At 39.5% G+C, this 16887-nt stretch overlaps 1 protein-coding gene across 4 annotated transcripts in view; it reads right to left on the reverse strand.

Moving 5' to 3' along the window:
• The window catches only part of Setd2 (SET domain containing 2, histone lysine methyltransferase), a 91239-nt gene that overhangs the window by 7214 nt on the left and 67138 nt on the right, over positions 1-16887 (reverse strand). For 2 of the 4 annotated variants that reach the window (XR_003713734.1, XM_028785359.1), the window contains 3 exons: positions 14689-14823; positions 9876-10015; positions 7956-8067 (listed from right to left, as the gene is read on the reverse strand). Coding sequence is in view for 3 of the 4 variants with exons in the window: in XM_028785359.1 (XP_028641192.1) it covers positions 7956-8067; positions 9876-10015; positions 14689-14823 (387 nt within the window). In the remaining variant the exon portion in view is untranslated. Of the gene's footprint in view, positions 1-748; positions 801-7955; positions 8068-9875; positions 10016-14688; positions 14824-16887 lie in introns of all 4 variants that reach the window. The other 2 variants (XM_028785361.1, XM_028785360.1) reach the window with 2 other exon arrangements.

Genomic DNA, 16887 nt, shown 5'->3' on the forward strand with positions numbered 1-16887 from the left:
CACACACACACACACACACACACACACACACACACACACACACACACGGCTGCACATTATATTAACTACCAAGAAAGAAAGTCCTTGAGAACACAGAAACTTGCCACACAATTGCTATCACTTTCAGAAACACCAAATAGCATTCCACTGATGCTTTTAGAAAAAGCTGCTGCTTTTGTTTAATTTGTTTAAAAAAAAAAAAGAAAAGAAAAGAAAAAACAAAAAGAAAAAGCAAAAAAGAATCGGGGGCAGGGAACGGCAGAAAAGGGACCCTCACCAACCAAATTCTAGTAGTGGTAGTTTCAGAGGAAAACAGATGTTAGACAATCACTGGACCTACAGTTCTTTAAGCCAATACTAGGAACCAGTGGTCTCTACCCACATGTCTCACCTACAAGTGCAAGGCAGGCCTAGAGCTGGTAAGAGACAACGCTAACCAAATAACTTGAACTTGAACCACTTCTTCTAAATGTGAGTTTTGGGTTCCTTTTTCATTAGTGATATTGTATGAAACCATGTTGCAAATAGTTCCAACTCTAAAACAAAACAGGATCAACAACTGAAAAACCTCTTGGCTGCAGAGCCTACCATCTGCAATTTTTTTTTTTTTTATAACACAGGACATCTATGGAACCTTGAGATGAACGTTAATCCAGGAGGTAGAAGCAAGTACACTGCTCTCTCACTTGTGCAAGCAGTCAACATGGATCGGTTCTGAGGTCTCAAGAAGGTTTGACTTAACACTCACCACATGATGGATGATGGAAGAGAGTACAAGATGGTCAAGAGTAGGGAACACACTGGAGGGAAACAGAGAAGGAAGGCTCTAATAGGTGCTCAGTCTAATCATCAAAAGCTTTTACTACCACCCAGCACTTTCCAGAGCTGTGCCCACTGTATACCTTCCCCTAGATTGTTGTACGGGGACATTCTGTGAGTAGCAGAGGCACACAATAAGCTTAATTGGATTGTGATCCACATTCCTATTCTGAATTCTGCAGCAGGCTCAAACAGTTTCTTGGGAGCAAGCAAGTACTACCATTTTGTTTTCAGACTCCAGGGAGAAACTAAACTCAAGGTTCCGGGCCCTAGGGGAGCTAGGAACTTCCCTATAGCTGAAGAGCATCTGATGTGAACAGTTGTCTTAGTCCAGACATCTTAAGGACACTTCTCCATCTGGCTGGTAAGTTTAAATGAGTACATGCTCCCAGGCCTAGGAACCAACATCCATCACACTTTTCCAAATGTTTTAATTGTCTGTTAACCAGTAAAGAATGTAGAAATTGCTGCTATCTAATGAAGGTGTGTAAATATGAGTATGACTTAAGTAAGGACCTTGAACCTAGATCCCTGGATGTGACCCAGTCTCCAATGGTATTCTCTTTCTTAACCCATAATATTAAACTACAATTGGATAATACTGCAGGTCCCTCCAGCTTTCCTGTCACTTTATGTTCCCATTTTTAAAGAATTTTGTACAATCTCCCTTTTAGAGATATGGTTCAGATGCCGAATTAGCTGCCTCCCTGAGTGTTTAAAAAATAAAGCTATCGTTTTTAAGCTTCTATATCTGAAATGAGTTTTCTCAACTTCTATCCTGAACCCAATAAGCTCAAATTCCACAATGAATTTGTCAAATTTCTTGTCACTCTCTCCTCCATTCCTGATACTTAACTAAATGATGAGATCTTCTCCACCTATACTTAAACTGGGTAACACTGGGCCATTTTTGCTTCTTTATCTTCTTAGTTTGCTTAATCTTTTCTGTTGTTTTTTTCTGTTTGTTTGTTTGTTTGTTTGTTTTGAGACAGGGTCTCATCACATAGGCTTGCCTGGTCTGGAACTTAATCTGAGACCAGGCTGGCCTCAAACTCATAGAGCTTGTCTTTGCCTCCTCAGTATTGGAATTAAAGGGGTATAGCATCATATCCAACTTGGTTTGCTGAACTTTAAAAATACATCTCAAATGTCTCTTTGTGACTCTTCTTAGTTCCTTACTCTGCTAGACCAAAATAACACTCTGCACTCTCATCTGTCACAATTTCAAACAAGCCTGTTTCACTAGAGGGACACATATCTGATTGAGTCCTCTGCATCAAAAAAATGTCCTAGTTCCCAAATACCTGCTGCATGTTAATCACATTTGCAGACCTCAGACAATTTATTCTTGACATACTTTCCTGAGGTGTGTGTTTCTGTTTGCCATTTTGGGACTATGATCAGAACAGAAGCCAAGGCATGATGTTTACTGGGTAAGCAATTCTACCAGGACCCACAGCCAAGTCTAATCTTCTATGTTTCTGTCTTGCTCAGTATCTCATATATACCCAAATTCTTACTATACCAGATTTTTGACTATTTCCAATTTTGATTTTTTTATGATTTTACAAAACTTGTCTCAAATGCTCAGACCTTAACCATACAGGTAAAATCACCATTCCAATGACATCTCTGATATATATTCTTAAAAGATGATTACTGAGCACCTCAAAGCACCCAGCACAAACTTCTACTACAGCAGTATTTTAAACTGAAGATGAGGAAGACCCAGTTTCAACTGTCTTTCAATCTCTATGTATCATACAAGGATTGTGAATTGACCAAAATTTGTTACAATGGTGCAAGGGTTACAATGGTGCAAGGTATGGCTCTGTAGGGCTTATAATCTAAATCAAGACACCAAGGGAATACAAATGGAATTTAAGGTATGGAGACTTTCTTCTAAGTGCCCTTTTCCTGTCGCATGCTAAGAGCGACACACTGAAGGAGGTTCTAACTATCCAATCTAGACGAACGCCTGTCATAGTCTAAAAGGATCCAAAGACTGACTACCCCAAACCTTTGCCCTTACGCGCCAAGGAAAGAATGGCTGAAAGATCTCAGAACACTTGCCTCTTCATCCACATGTCTGAACAAAGTGTTCAGCAGAGCCTAGAAAGCTTTGGTCTACAGTTTACACCAGGAACACAAGGACACGTAAAGATGATAGGCCAGAGACTAAGACAGCTGGGTGTGCTGCCACACATCTTTAATCTCAGCACCCATACAGGAAGAAGCAGGCAACATGTCTGTGAATTAGAGACCAGTCTGCTCTACATACTAAATTCTAGGACAGCCCTGTCTTGAAACAAAATAGCAAACTTTTATAACAGAAGCATACTTGAAACTTGAAAACCCTCTGGATGAATTTAGCTTATTATAAATAGCAGCATCAGTAATCTTTAAAGTGAAGACAACAGGAACTACACAAACTGAAAACAAAAATAAAATGAGAGATTCAGTGCCCTATGAAAAATTCAGCTGTCTAGCAACATGTATAAAAGTGAGACTTGCAGAGAAAGCACAGCACAGTACCAAAACAGAATAGAAAAAATAATGGCTAGATACTTGCAGGTGTGATAAACATTATCAATACAGGTTCATAATAGTAGAATCAATCACAAGAAAGTTAAACACAAAGAAAGCTGAAAAGTAAAAGTTAAAAGTTGTTGAAAATCAAATAGAAGAGAAATAATATATAAAGAAGAACAAAGAAACGCATCTTTCTCATCTGAACAATTATAAGCAGGATGTGGTGACACCCTGTTACCAGAATTCAGGGAACAAAAGGCAGTAAGACCACATCAAATTCAAGATCAGGCTACAGAGCAAGACCCTGTCTGAACAAAACAAAAAGAGTAATATCTTTAAGAACTGAAAGTAGGCCAGGCACATGTCTTTAATTCCAGAACTCAGGAGGCAGAGGCAGGTGGACTCTGTGAGTTAAGAGGCCAGCCTAGTCTAACACAGCAAGTACCAAAACAGACAGGATTATGTAGAAAGACCCTGTCGATAGATAGATAGATAGATAGATAGATAGATAGATAGATAGATAGATAGATAGATACACAGACAGACACAGGAAGGAAGGAAGGAAGGAAGGAAGGGAGGGAGGGAGGGAGGGAGGGAGAAGTATCAATTTAAAATTCTATACTCAGGTATCCAGGGACTAAGGAAATAGCTCATTGGTTAAAAGTGCTGGCTGTTCTTACAGAGGACCTGGGTTTGATTCCCAGCACCTTCATGGCAGCTCACAATCATCTGTGATTCCAGTTCCTGGGAGATCTGATGCCTTCTTTTGGCCTTGTGATATACAAACATACAGGCAGGTAAAACTTCTATATGGATAGGTTAGGATAGGTTAGGTTAGGTTAGGTTAGGTTAGGTTAGGATAGGATACGATGGAGGATAGCATATAGGATAGGATATAGCATATAGGATATAGGATATAGGATATAGCATATAGGATAGGATATAGGATATAGGATATAGGATATAGGATATAGGATATAGGATTCTATATCCAGTGACAACACCCTTCAAATAAGAGTCTGGACGTTGGGGGCTGGAGAGATGGCTCAGCGGTTAAGAACACTGACTGCTCTTCCAGAGGTCCAGAGCTCAAATCTCAGCAACTACATGGTGGCTCACAACCACCCATTGAGATTCAATGCCCTCTTCTGGTGTGTCTGAAGACAGCTATAGTGTACTCATAAATAAAAAAAAAAAAAAAGAGTCTGAACGTTTCCTACAAAGCTAAACATATTCCTACCATGTAATTCAGCAATTACGTTCCAGGTGTTTACCCAAAGAAACCAAACCTGGAAGCAAAGTGAGATGTCCTTCAGCAGTAACTGGGTAAACAGTGGTATAATCACACAATGGATTATTATTCAATACAAAAGTGAAACAAAAACCAAATTATAGGAAAAAACAGAAACCCTAAATGTATATAACTCTCTGGGACTATGTTTGTATACACTGTAGAGGAATATGAGAACAGTGAGAATATGAGAACAAATGAGAATCAATGCCTCTCTCTCTCCCCCCTCCTCTCTTCTGCCTCCCCCCCACCCCGTTTGATCTGCTCAATTTTGCTGTACCAAAACAGAACTAGTTTCTTGTGTTTCTTTTGTTTTGTTTTGTTTTGTTTTGAATGACAGGGCTTCTCTGTGTAGTCCTGACTGTCCTGGAACTCACTCTGTAGACTAGGCTGACCTCAAATTCATAAACTTAAAGAGATCCATCTGTCTCTGCCTCCCAAGTACTGAAATTAAAGGCACCACACTTGGTCTACTCAGTATTTTTTAAAGAGATAAGATTTTTTTTTCTTTTCCCAGACAAAGCAAGTTCAAAAACTTCATCACCAGTAGATCTGAAATACTAAAGAAAATTCTTTAAGATAAAAGAAAATGATTCCAACGGAGTGGTGGTAGCACCCAAGTAGCCAGTCTGGTCTACAGAGTGAGTTCCAGACAGCCAGGACTACACAGAGAAACCCTGTCTCAAAACCAAACAAACAAACCACAGATGGAAACAAAATTCTACACCAAAGAATGAATTATTGGAAATGCTAAACAGTAGATAAAAACAGGATCTCCCTAAATAAAGGTTTAATTTTTTTTAACATTTTAAATCAACCTTTTTTGTGGGTGTTACTGTGGATATGGGTGAAAAGAATCAAGTCTACATGCGTACATGCTAAATACCTGTACCACTAACGATGTACACCTCTTCTAGTCCAAACCTGAATCCTAACCCCAGCAATATCCAACCATTAACAGTTTAAAATGAAATGTAGTGATGTATTGTGGGGTTCACTAACATGAGAAAATAAATGAAAGAGCATAACAAAGTTACACTCCCAGAAAAAATAAGTTATATTATAATTATCACAGGAGTGTGGTATAGTGAAAGACAGAAGCTGGTTGTGAGATAATACGCATATTATAAATCTTAAAACAGTAGTTCTCAAAGTTTTAGATCTCAGGATCCCTTTGTATTCTTAAAATATCAAAGCTCTCCCAAAGCTTTGGTTCATATGGAAGATACCTAACAAATGAGAAGAAATTAAGTTCAGTCTGGGCTAGCAACATATGCTCGTATGTAGAAGGCAGAAGCATGGAGATCACTGTCTATGAAGAGTTCCAGGCTAGCCAGGGTCACAACATGAGATGCCTGTCAAACACACCGTGCAGGAATCAAGACATTTCCTAGAAGAGTTAACGACACATAAAAGGAATGGATCCACTCCTACGTGCCTTTCATTCTTGTTCTTTTTTTTTCTTCCCTTTTCTACCTGTCCTTAATAAGTTAAGTGCCTCCGTTTGTGTCCTTAAGAAAAACCAAAATCCTCAGGTTTTAAAACACACAGAATGACTTCTGATTTAAGTAATTCATCCTTGGAGATAATTTAATCTTGCTGATAAATAAGGGTAATATAAACAGGCAAGTAATTGGTTTATATTTAAACCACCTCTAACCTCAGTAACTATCTCAGAGGAAGAAATGAAGAGTAAAATTTTTCCTGTTTTCTTTTTTCTAGCATTCCCATGGTATCTTCTGCCTTAAAGCTTAAATAAACAAGAAAGCTTTATTCTCTCGAGAATCAGAAGGTGCCTCTTCCCTTGTTTACTATTATCATCATCTTTTAACTTTTGTGGGCACACATGGCACAGCGTGCACATGAAAGCCAGAGACAACTCCTGATTGCTAGTTCTCTCCTTCCAGCCTGGGTTCCAGGGATCAAACAGACCATCTACCTCAGAAGGAAGTGCCTTAACCTGCTGAGCCACATGACTAGCACTTGTGGTTCATTTTTTGTTTTCATCCAGTCAGGATTTTGCTGTATATTTAAGGCTGGCCTCAAATTTGTAATTCTCCTACTTAATAATGACAGGTGTGAACCATCACCAGTTCTGACTCCTTTGGTGAAAATCAATTATCCATTTATTATTTACCTGTGTGTATGATGTGTTTAAATATGGGCATACCGCATATGCAATAGTTTGATTTTTCTTTCTTGAGGCCATTTTTTTTCTTGAGGCAGGGTCTCTGTCATTATTTCTTGCCAGTATGCTGTGTACTCTAGCCTAGCTGGCCCAGGAGCTTCCAAGCAACTCTCTCCTGTTTTGTGTCTCCCCATCCCATACTGTAGGAGTGCTGAGGGACCTGAACCTAGGTTACCAGGCTTGTGCAGCAAGTACTTTATCCACTATGACATCTCCATGACTCCTTTGATGAGTTTTAACATAACCAGTTTAAATTCATTCCAGATGTAACGAATCTCAGAACTACAATGTCCACTATAGTATTCAATTTAAAAAGGCAAAACAAGCAGAATATTGGCACATGCTTGTAATCCCAACACTGGAACAGCAAGATCACTAGGTGGAGGATAGCCTGGGCTAGACAGTTTATGCTTCAAAAAATAAAGTACAAGTAAAAAGAAATCATGTATATAACTCACTCTCAAGAAGGAAAAAATTAGCCGGGCAGTGGTGGTGCACACCTTTAATCTCAGCACTTGGGAGGCAGAGGCAGGCGGATTTCTGAGTTCGGGGCCAGCCTGGACTACAGAGTGAGTTCCAGGACAGCCAGGGCTACACAGAGAAACCCATCTCGAAAAACCAAAAAAAGAAGAAGAAAAAACTAATATACTAAAAAGTTATAAAGAAGTATTGGAGCATAATTGCCATGGGGCCTCTCATTTTCTCCTAAATATATTCCTTAAGTACCGTACGAAGTCAATATGCACCTGCATCCTTCAGCGTCTAAAATGGTCTTCCTTTCTCTTTGACTTCAATCTCTCCTCTGATAAAGTAGAACTTTGACTTTTTTTTTTTTTAATTTCATATGCACTGGAATTTTGCCTGCATGTATGTCTGTGTAAGGGTATCAGATCACCTGAAATTGGAGTTACAGACAGTTGTAACCTGCTATGTAGGGCTGGAAATTGAACCCTGGTCCTCTGGTAGAAAAGCCAGCGCTCTTAACTGCTGAGCCATCTCTCTAGCCCTGAACTTTGACATATTTTTCCAAAGAGAAAAAAAAAACAGAACTATATGGTTACTAACCTCACTGAATGAAAGGACACAGATGTTCAAATGATGAGGACACATAAAAGCTACACTCACCTTCATGGGGTTTTCATCATACGTTGGGGTTCCCAGGTCCATCTCAGCTTCATGCTCAAGGCTGGCATCATCTCCTGGGCTTTCCCAAGTAGGAGGATCCCACTGAGTCTGTCTAGAGGAAGGTAAGAACAGCCAAGCTGTCATGGGTTAAAAACAAACAAACAAAAACAAACAAAAAAAAACAGACAGCCTTGGCATAGAGTTTAAAAAACTTAATATGCAACAGGACACTGATAAGTCAGAACTGTAAAACAGAGATCTATCCTGATAGCTTCTCCTTGGCAATGGCACTAGCCTAAAGATATATTTTTAACATTATTTGATCTTATCAAACTTTTGAAGGCACTATGTTGTAATGCCAGCCAGGTACTGACAACAGTAAGAAAAACAACATCTAGTCTGCTTTTCAAATGGCTCAGTGTATTAGATTTATCCTGGGTTTTTAAAAGTACGCAAAGCAGACAAAGAGATCAGTAACCTACTATACCTACTGTGTAACTGAAGCAAAAAAAAAAAAAAAAAGAAAAAAAAGAAAAAAATCAAGACAGAGGCTCACTATATAGCCCTGGCTCTCCTGAAACTCTCTATTTAGACAACCTGCCTCTACTTACTTTCCAATGCTGGGATTAAAGGCATATGGCTTGATTTTTAAAAAAATAAAAAATAAAGCTAGAATTGTAGTAAGGGTCCAAAGCCAGCCATCACAGAGAATCATAAAGGTGATAGTTAAAATAGTAACACTGAAGCTGTGGGGATGGCTTGGTGGGTAAAATCACTTTTCAAACAAGCCTAATTAATGACCTGAATTCAGTCCTTGGAACTCATATAAGAAAAACCAAACGGCCGGGCAGTGGTGGCACACACCTTTAATCCCAGCACTTGGGAGGCAGAGGCAGGCAGACTTCTGAGTTCGGGGCCAGCCTGGTCTACAGAGTGAGTTCCAGGACAGCCAGGGCTACACAGAGAAACCCTGTCTCGAAAAATCTTAAAAAAACAAAACAAAACAAAACAAACAAAACAAAACAGGTGCAGGGCTATAGAGATGGCTCAGTGATTGAGAGCACTGATTGTTCTTCCAGAGGCTCCAGGTTCAATTCCTAGCAACTGCATGGCAACTCACAACTGTTTGTAACTCCAGTTTCAGGGGATCTGACACCCTCACACAGATTAAAACACCAATGCACATAAAATAAAATTAAAAAATAAACTTCTCTAAGTTGTCCTCTGACATCTACATGAAGGACAGAGGGCATGTTCACATGCACATATACACTCTAAATAAATACAATAGGGTAGATATACCACAGCATACTTTTAAAGGGCAAAGTCTATCTAAAGTCTGGCACGCACTTTCAGATGTGACTCTAAAGCTGGGCATGGATAGTAGTGCACATTGCCAGTCCCAGCACTTGAGAGACAAAGAAGGGAGGACCAAGCATTCAAAGTCAGCCTGTGCTACATGAATCCATCTCAAAAAGGAACAAAGGGCACACAGAGGGAGATGGCTCAGCTGGCAAAGTATTCAGTGCATAAGCAGAAGAACTTGAGTTCAATCCCATGAAGCCTCATAAAAAACTGGTCTGTGACATGCCTGTAATACCAGCACTGGGGGAAAAAAGGTAGACGCATATCTAGAGCTTGATAACTCCCAAGATAGCCTAATCAGCAAGCTTCAAATGCAAACAAAACACACTTTGGATGATTCTCAAGGAACATCACCACGGACTGAACTTCCTTGAGTGGCTGTACTTGTATATGCCCCTCATACACATGTGGCCCTTACTTCCTTACCCACATGGAATTCTAGAAATTCAGCAATCCAACTTTAGGTTAGTGAGAAGCCAATAAATATCAAACTTCATGTTGGCAGCATAACTGACCAAGTAAAATCAGATGTGGGATACCCAGTGAAACTCTTACCTCGTGATTACATGGTAGTAATAGATCTTCCCTTCAGGATCTCGGGCTGTCTTCCAGTTGGGAGGTAAAACAATTGTTTTTGGTTTTGGAGGGGATGGAGGTGGCAGATCCAGTAGATTATTTGTTACAACCATTTCAGGCTAAAAAAGTATATAAATATATTTTTGATCAGTGATACTTCTTTCCATACGTAATAGGGTAAAATGCCTACTTAAGCAATAAAAAAAAAAGTATACATTTAGTTTCCCTCAAAAAGGATAAAGGAAAGGTAAACTATGGGAAACGGTTAACAAGACAATACATATCAAGATCCTTAGGGACCTCCTCAAGCCATGACTGAGGGTGTCACATTATAAAAATATTTAACAACTCATTTAGATCAACATTTACCAGCTTTAATACAAACAAACCAGTTAGCAATGACAAAAAAAGAGCCAATGCTAATGGCAGATAAAACTCCAAAGTAGAGCTCAGTGGCTAAGAGCACTTGTTTTTCTTGCAGAACAATCGGGTTTGACGCCCAGTCCCCACACAGTAGTTAATAACTTCACAGTTCCAAGGATTCGATGCCATTTTGTAATCTATGTGGTACTCGACACAGATGTACATAAACTAACCTGGAAAGCAGGATGGTAACATTTTATCTATTGTACTTTTTTCTGTACTGCTTAAACAGTTATGAAATTTCAGCTATTTCTCTCTCTCTCTCTCTCTCTCTCTCTCTCTCTCTCTCTCTCTCTCTCTTTTTTTTGGTTTTTCGAGACAGGGTTTCTCTGTGTAGCCAGTGCCCGGCTTTTTTTAAAAAAAAAAAAAAAAAAAAACTACACTTTTAACAACTGAGTTATCTCCCCAGGAATGCTACACTTTCAAAAACCTAACAATCACTATAACTGACCAAAGTGTTAACCCAAAATTCATGTGTTGAAACCCCAATGCCAATGTGACCTTAGTGGGAGACAGAGAGCCTTTACAAAGATAATTAAGGTTCAATGAGGTCAAAAGCACCCATGAAAAAGCAACATGACAAGAGGAAGAGTGTGTGAGGACACTTCTGAAGGCCAAGCAGAGAGGCTCTCAGGAAAATTTAATTGTGCTGTCACCTTTATCTTAGATATTCAGTCTCCAGAACTATTAAAAATGAATTTGTGCTGTTTAAGGCACAGTCTATAATATTTTTGTAATAGCAGCCCTAATAAATTAATATAATCACCATCTTAATATATAGACCTTTCAATGTTCCTTTTATGTAAACCAATTAATGAAGAGTAACTTTCAGCTTTATCTTTGCATCAAATATTAAGGAAAGAAAAGATCTGAGCCTCCAGATCCACATGAGATGCTTTCACTTTTAAACCATCACGTATCTTTGAACATTCCTGGCTTGTACGTTCTTTAGTATATCCCTACACAATTTAGGGTAGCCGGACGTTTAGAACCAGCTGAAGCTGACTCATGTTCTTAATTACCATAGGTCTATGCAGTCAAGCAAAATCACCTTTCCCCACCATGCTTCTATGTCCCTTAAGATTACTTCAAATTATTAGTAATTATTAAATTACTAATCCTTCCCCTATCTAGAAACAGTTCTATCCTTCCTCAAATCAAATCCTTAAATATCTTTTTAAAAATTTCTTTTTGAGACAAGGTTTTACCTAGAAGTTGCTACATACCTCAGACAGGCTTAAAATTTATGTTAACTCTCCTGTCTTGCAAGTGCTAGACTATAGGTACAAGCCACCTCACCAAGTTTACCACAGTGTTTTTTTGTTTTTGTTTTAAAATAAAGCTAAAGTTTGACTATTCTGAATAGGATTCAAAGCATGGTGATTTGATATGAATGGTCCCCACAGGCTCATATAATTTAGAAGGCACTGGGAGTGGGCTCTGAGGTTTCAAAAGCCCATACCTAACCCAGTGTTTCCCTCTCAGCCTGTGGATCAACATGTAGCTTTTAGCTACTGTTCTAGCACAATGCATGCTGCAATGTCCTCTTGCCATCACGATAATGGACTGACTAAACCCCTGAAACTATAAGGCACCCCTGAATAAAGTGCTTTCTTCTTCATAGCAATAAAACACTGACTGAGATAGAAGTTGGTACCAAGGAGCAGGATATTGCTATGATTGGCCTGACCAAGCTGCTTGTTGGTGCAATGTGGACTCTGAATTAGGAAAGCAGTTGAATGCTTTAAGCAGGGCTTACCGGGACATGCTGTAGGAGCAGAGACAGGGCCCTGAGAGCCATGCATATGATGACTGCCGGGCTCAAGGGGTTTTAGAGAGAAAAAATATTAGAAGGTGGCCTAGAGACCATTCTTGTCATTTTTTTGGTGTGGGAATGGGGTGGGTGGGTGAGTGGAATGTCGCTGCTTTCTACTCTTGCCCTAAAAGTCTGCCTGAGGATAAACTGAATTTTGGATTAATGGCCTTCACAGAGATTACAAGACAACCTAGTATTGATTGTGTTGTGTGGTTATTAATAATCAGTCATATTCAGATCTATATTGGAAAGGAGCAAGCTAGACAAAAAGAAAAAAATGTACAGTTTGAGGAGAAAAGGAGCAAGAGGAAGTCTAAGTCCAGTGCACAAGGACATAAAAGTTTAAAGAGAAGCCTGATGCTAAGTGGAGTAATGGGATGGCGACATCAGAACAAGACCCCACCCAGCTAAGCTTCTGACCTGTGAAAAGGAACGAAAGACAAGCTTAAGCCGTGAAGGAGACTCCTCTCACCACAGAGAGTTGATGCAGATGTAACTGAACAGTGGGGCCAAGTCCCAGCTCCTTAGGCAGAACTTGGCAGATTCTGGCTTCTAAGACGAGGACACAAGAAAGGGGTTGCAGAATCTCTTTCTGCAGCTATGGCCAGGCATGTGTCAAGGGTATCCCTGTATGGAGGCCTACAGAAGCTATTTCACGAAGATGTGAAGATGACCTGGGGTTTTACTGGAGATCCCAAGACTTTGGCGAGTCATGGGATACCTATCAAGGAAAGTTGCAGACTGGGTTTGAACCAGCACCATTGTGCTGCATTCAACAAAGCTGGAAGGAGCTGGACACCAAGAGTGCTTTTGAGAGCAGACATGGTAATGTAGGATTTGGAATTTGCCTGGCTGGTTTTAGGCTTGGGTTCAGTACTTTCTCATTATGCTCCTTTCCTCCCTTTTGGAATGGTAAAATGTATATCCTGTGCAGCTATATGCTGAAAGTATGTGACCTGCATTTTCCTTTGGCTGCTATAAGGGATTAGAGTTAAGATGCTGCCTTGAGTCTCACAGAGATTTTTAACTTCTAAACAGTGTTGAGAATATAGGACTTTTGAAGTTGGACTGAATGTAGTTTTGTACTATGATATGACTACAAGCCTGTGAGGGCCACAGAGTGAGATGTGGTGGTTGAATGGCTCCCATAAATTCATATGTTTAAATGCTTAGTCACCAGGGAGTGACACTGTTAGGAAGGATTAGGTGTGGCCTTAAAATGTAATTGAGTTCCCAATTAAATGCTTTCATTTATAAGAGTAACCTTGTCAAATAAAAACAGGCTGAGCAGTGGTACTACACACTTTTAATCCTAGCACTCCAGAAGGCAAGGGCAGGTAGATCTCTATGATATCAAGGCCAGTCTGGTCTATGTTTTGAGTTTCAGGACAGCCAAGGTTACAGGGAAATCCTGTATCCGAACGCCCCACTCCCAGAAGGAAGAGGAAGAGGAGGAGGAGGAGGAGGAAGAAGAAGTTGCTTTGCCTTGGTCACAGTGTCTTCATAGCAACAGACTGGAGACTAAGACAGATGGTGACCATCCTCTCCCTTATTTAGAATGTCAGTTTATAACCAGAGAGCCCAACTTATAGCAAGCCATCAAATACTACCTTACAGCCTTATTATAGCTTATTTTCCATTGTTTCACATATAGCATTTTAACTATCTTCACTATTTTTCCTGTTTCTTTAAATTTAACAACTACCAGACTGCTTTGAGTCTTCGCCAGAACTGTTAGGTGTTCTAATACAGTGTGATCACAGTACTTCTATTTAGTCCTTCCTGTTCCAATTACAATCCTATTTTATTAAAAACCGTAATATTTCACCAAGATTTTACTGTATCCTTCTATATGTGTTTCAGGATAATATCATACAAAGTACAAAGTGAAGTATGTTACATAATTCTACATCTCTAACGTAGCCCATTACATATCATATTTTAGTACTAAGTAAATAGAAAGAGATACTGGGGAGGGGGAGGGCATTTTGGAAATGATTTTACTGTGTGTGAGTGCAGGCACATGTGTGTCACCACGGGGTGGGGTACTGGAGTAGACAACTTTGTTGAAGAGTTCTTCTCTTCCACCTTTACAGAAGTTTGGGGCTCAACCTTGGGCTGTCAGGCCTGCATAGCAAAGATATTACGAAAGTTACTTCGCTGGGCCCAAAATTAGTTCTTTTAAGGCAGCATTTTGGCTATGACACCCAGTCTGCCCTTCCACTCATTTATGTAGTCCAGGCTGGTCTTGAACTCATGATCCTTCAGAGTACTGGGACTATAGTTATATAATACCATCACTCCCTGCCTTGTTACTAGAAAAATTATTACTTCAAAACTTAACAATATATAAAAATATAAGATTATTCAGGATTAATAACAAAAAGGATCCTATGCAATACATATTGCAGTCATTTCACAGAATGTGACACTTCATGGTAGTCTGGTAAAACAAGTGGCCATATAAATTACGAAAAACATTGGGAAAAGAATTTTTTTTTTTTATAAAGACATATACAGCCAGTGAGAGTTAACAAGTGAAATATTTCTTACTGGCTGTAAGGACTGAGGCTGCCCTGGTGCAACTATTGTAGTCACGGATGCAGTTGGCTGTACCACCACTCCTTGTGGGTGAGCTGTGAAAATCTGCTGTCCCTGGATATACTGAAGACTGGGCTGGGCATAACTCTAGAAGACAAAAAAAAACAAAGTCATAACTTATATTTCTCTGGATCCTATTATGTGAGACATCAGCTGACTTCCAATATGACACAAGCTTTAAAGATACTTCTTGGTCGGGCAGTGCTGGCGGACGCCTTTAATCCCAGCACTTGGAAGACAGAGACAGGTGGATTTCTGAGTTCGAGGCCAGCCTGGTCTACAGAGTGAGTTCCAGGACAGCCAGGGCTACACAGAGAAACCCTGTCTCGAAAACAAAAAAAAAAAAAAAAAAAAGATGAGTCTTTGGTTTTCTGTTTGTTTGTTGTTGGTTTTTGAGTAAGAGCCTCATTATGAAGCTCTGGTTAGCCTTGAACTTCACAGAACTGCCTCTGAGTGCTGGGATTAAAGATGAGTATCACCAAATAAGTCATTTACTTCAATCTCACATCAATGCATCTGGCACAAAAGTAATTACACAAATCCTTCCCTTTTTTAATTCATTGAAACTGTCTAGTTCTCAGGGAAACTAGAATGACAAGTGCTGCTCCAAGGATCTAACTACTCAGACACACTAGACACACCCACTCCACTCCCAACCCCCATACACACACACTTTCTCACACAACCCTCTGTCCATTCTGCTCTTTTTGGGAAGTACCCTCTCTCTCTCTCTTTTTTTTTAATAGCTCAGTCTGGCTTTGAACTCATAAACCTGCCTCAGTCTTAAGTCCTGAAATTATAAGCACATGCCCCACATGCAACTTTAGTGAGGTCTTTTGTTATCAACTAGTAACAACAGGTTGTTTTGACACAGTAGCAACAGCAATGATTCACAGTATAAGACGATAATCAAATATTAAGTTAATATTTGTTTAAATAAGTTAAATAAAATTTCTACAAAGATAGCAGAATATAATGAATCTAAAATTCATAATGTACACTGATTTATACAAAAAATGAATCCAGAAAACTCTTCCAGCTCTAAAAGCATCAGATGCAGGTATTTGTTCACATGTAGTCTCTTGAGAGCTGGGTTGTAGAGGCAAAGGTCTTTAATCCCAGCACTCAGGAGACAGAGCCAAGTGGATCTCTGAACATTAATAAGGAAAGTATCCATAGGAATTCATCCAGCTTCTAAGAAATAATCCTTAAGTTGTTAGTATAAAAGTTTTTAAAGCTGTCTTAAGTATCCAAATGTATAGCTTAAATTCTCCACTGAGGAGCAAAGAATAAAACATAGATAGTCTAACAAAGGAAGTGTTCCCAGCTAACATGTTCCCCTGAGATGGGGCTCAGTTTCCCACTGGCAATGGTCCTCGGGTCATTTCCCATATGTACTGTTATTCTTTGCCTTTTTATAAATGTGAATCCAAACTATCTTGAATAGAATGTGATACTGGGATATAACCTGATATTTAAAATATATAATAGAAGATTGAATTTTTTTTTTTTTTTTTGGTTTTTTGAGACAGGGTTTTCTCTGTATAGCCCTGGCTGTCCTGGAACTCACTCTGTAGACCAGGCTGGCCTCAAACTCAGAAATCCACCTGCCTCTGCCTCCCAAGTGCTGGGATTAAAGGCATGTGCCACCACTGCCTGGTGAGATTGAACTTTCAACAAGAATGCCCCTCATCAGAAAATACTTCCTGATGTCACAAGAACAGGGTAAATGGAGTTAGCCTGAGCTCAGATCCCAAACCAGAGTTAAATAGGAAATATGCCATCAAAAAGACTTTTAAAAAATTTAATACACACCCAGACAATAATCAGAAGTCAATAAAAATAGAAGTTACCAGCAGCAAAAGATTATTGTCTAAAAGAAGTTATAATAAGCCCCAAGTCACTATGTGTTCAGATATACTTCCACATGCTGGTAGTCCTGACTTCAGTTTAATGTTGTGAAGTAAATTGGTTAACTGGATCTTTTGAAGCCCAGTTAAATACCAGATACTGCAGAGAACTGTAGAAAGAGAGGAAGAAAAGGAAAGAAGGAAGGAAAGAAGGGAGGGAGGGAGGGAGGGAGAGAGGGAGGGAAGGAGGAAGAAAGGAAGGAAGGAAGGAAGGAAGGAAGGAAGGAAGGAAGGAAGGAAG

The sequence above is a fragment of the Grammomys surdaster genome, unplaced genomic scaffold (assembly GCF_004785775.1).
Source record: "Grammomys surdaster isolate TR1022 unplaced genomic scaffold, NIH_TR_1.0 125216, whole genome shotgun sequence".
Lineage (NCBI taxonomy): Eukaryota > Metazoa > Chordata > Mammalia > Rodentia > Muridae > Grammomys > Grammomys surdaster.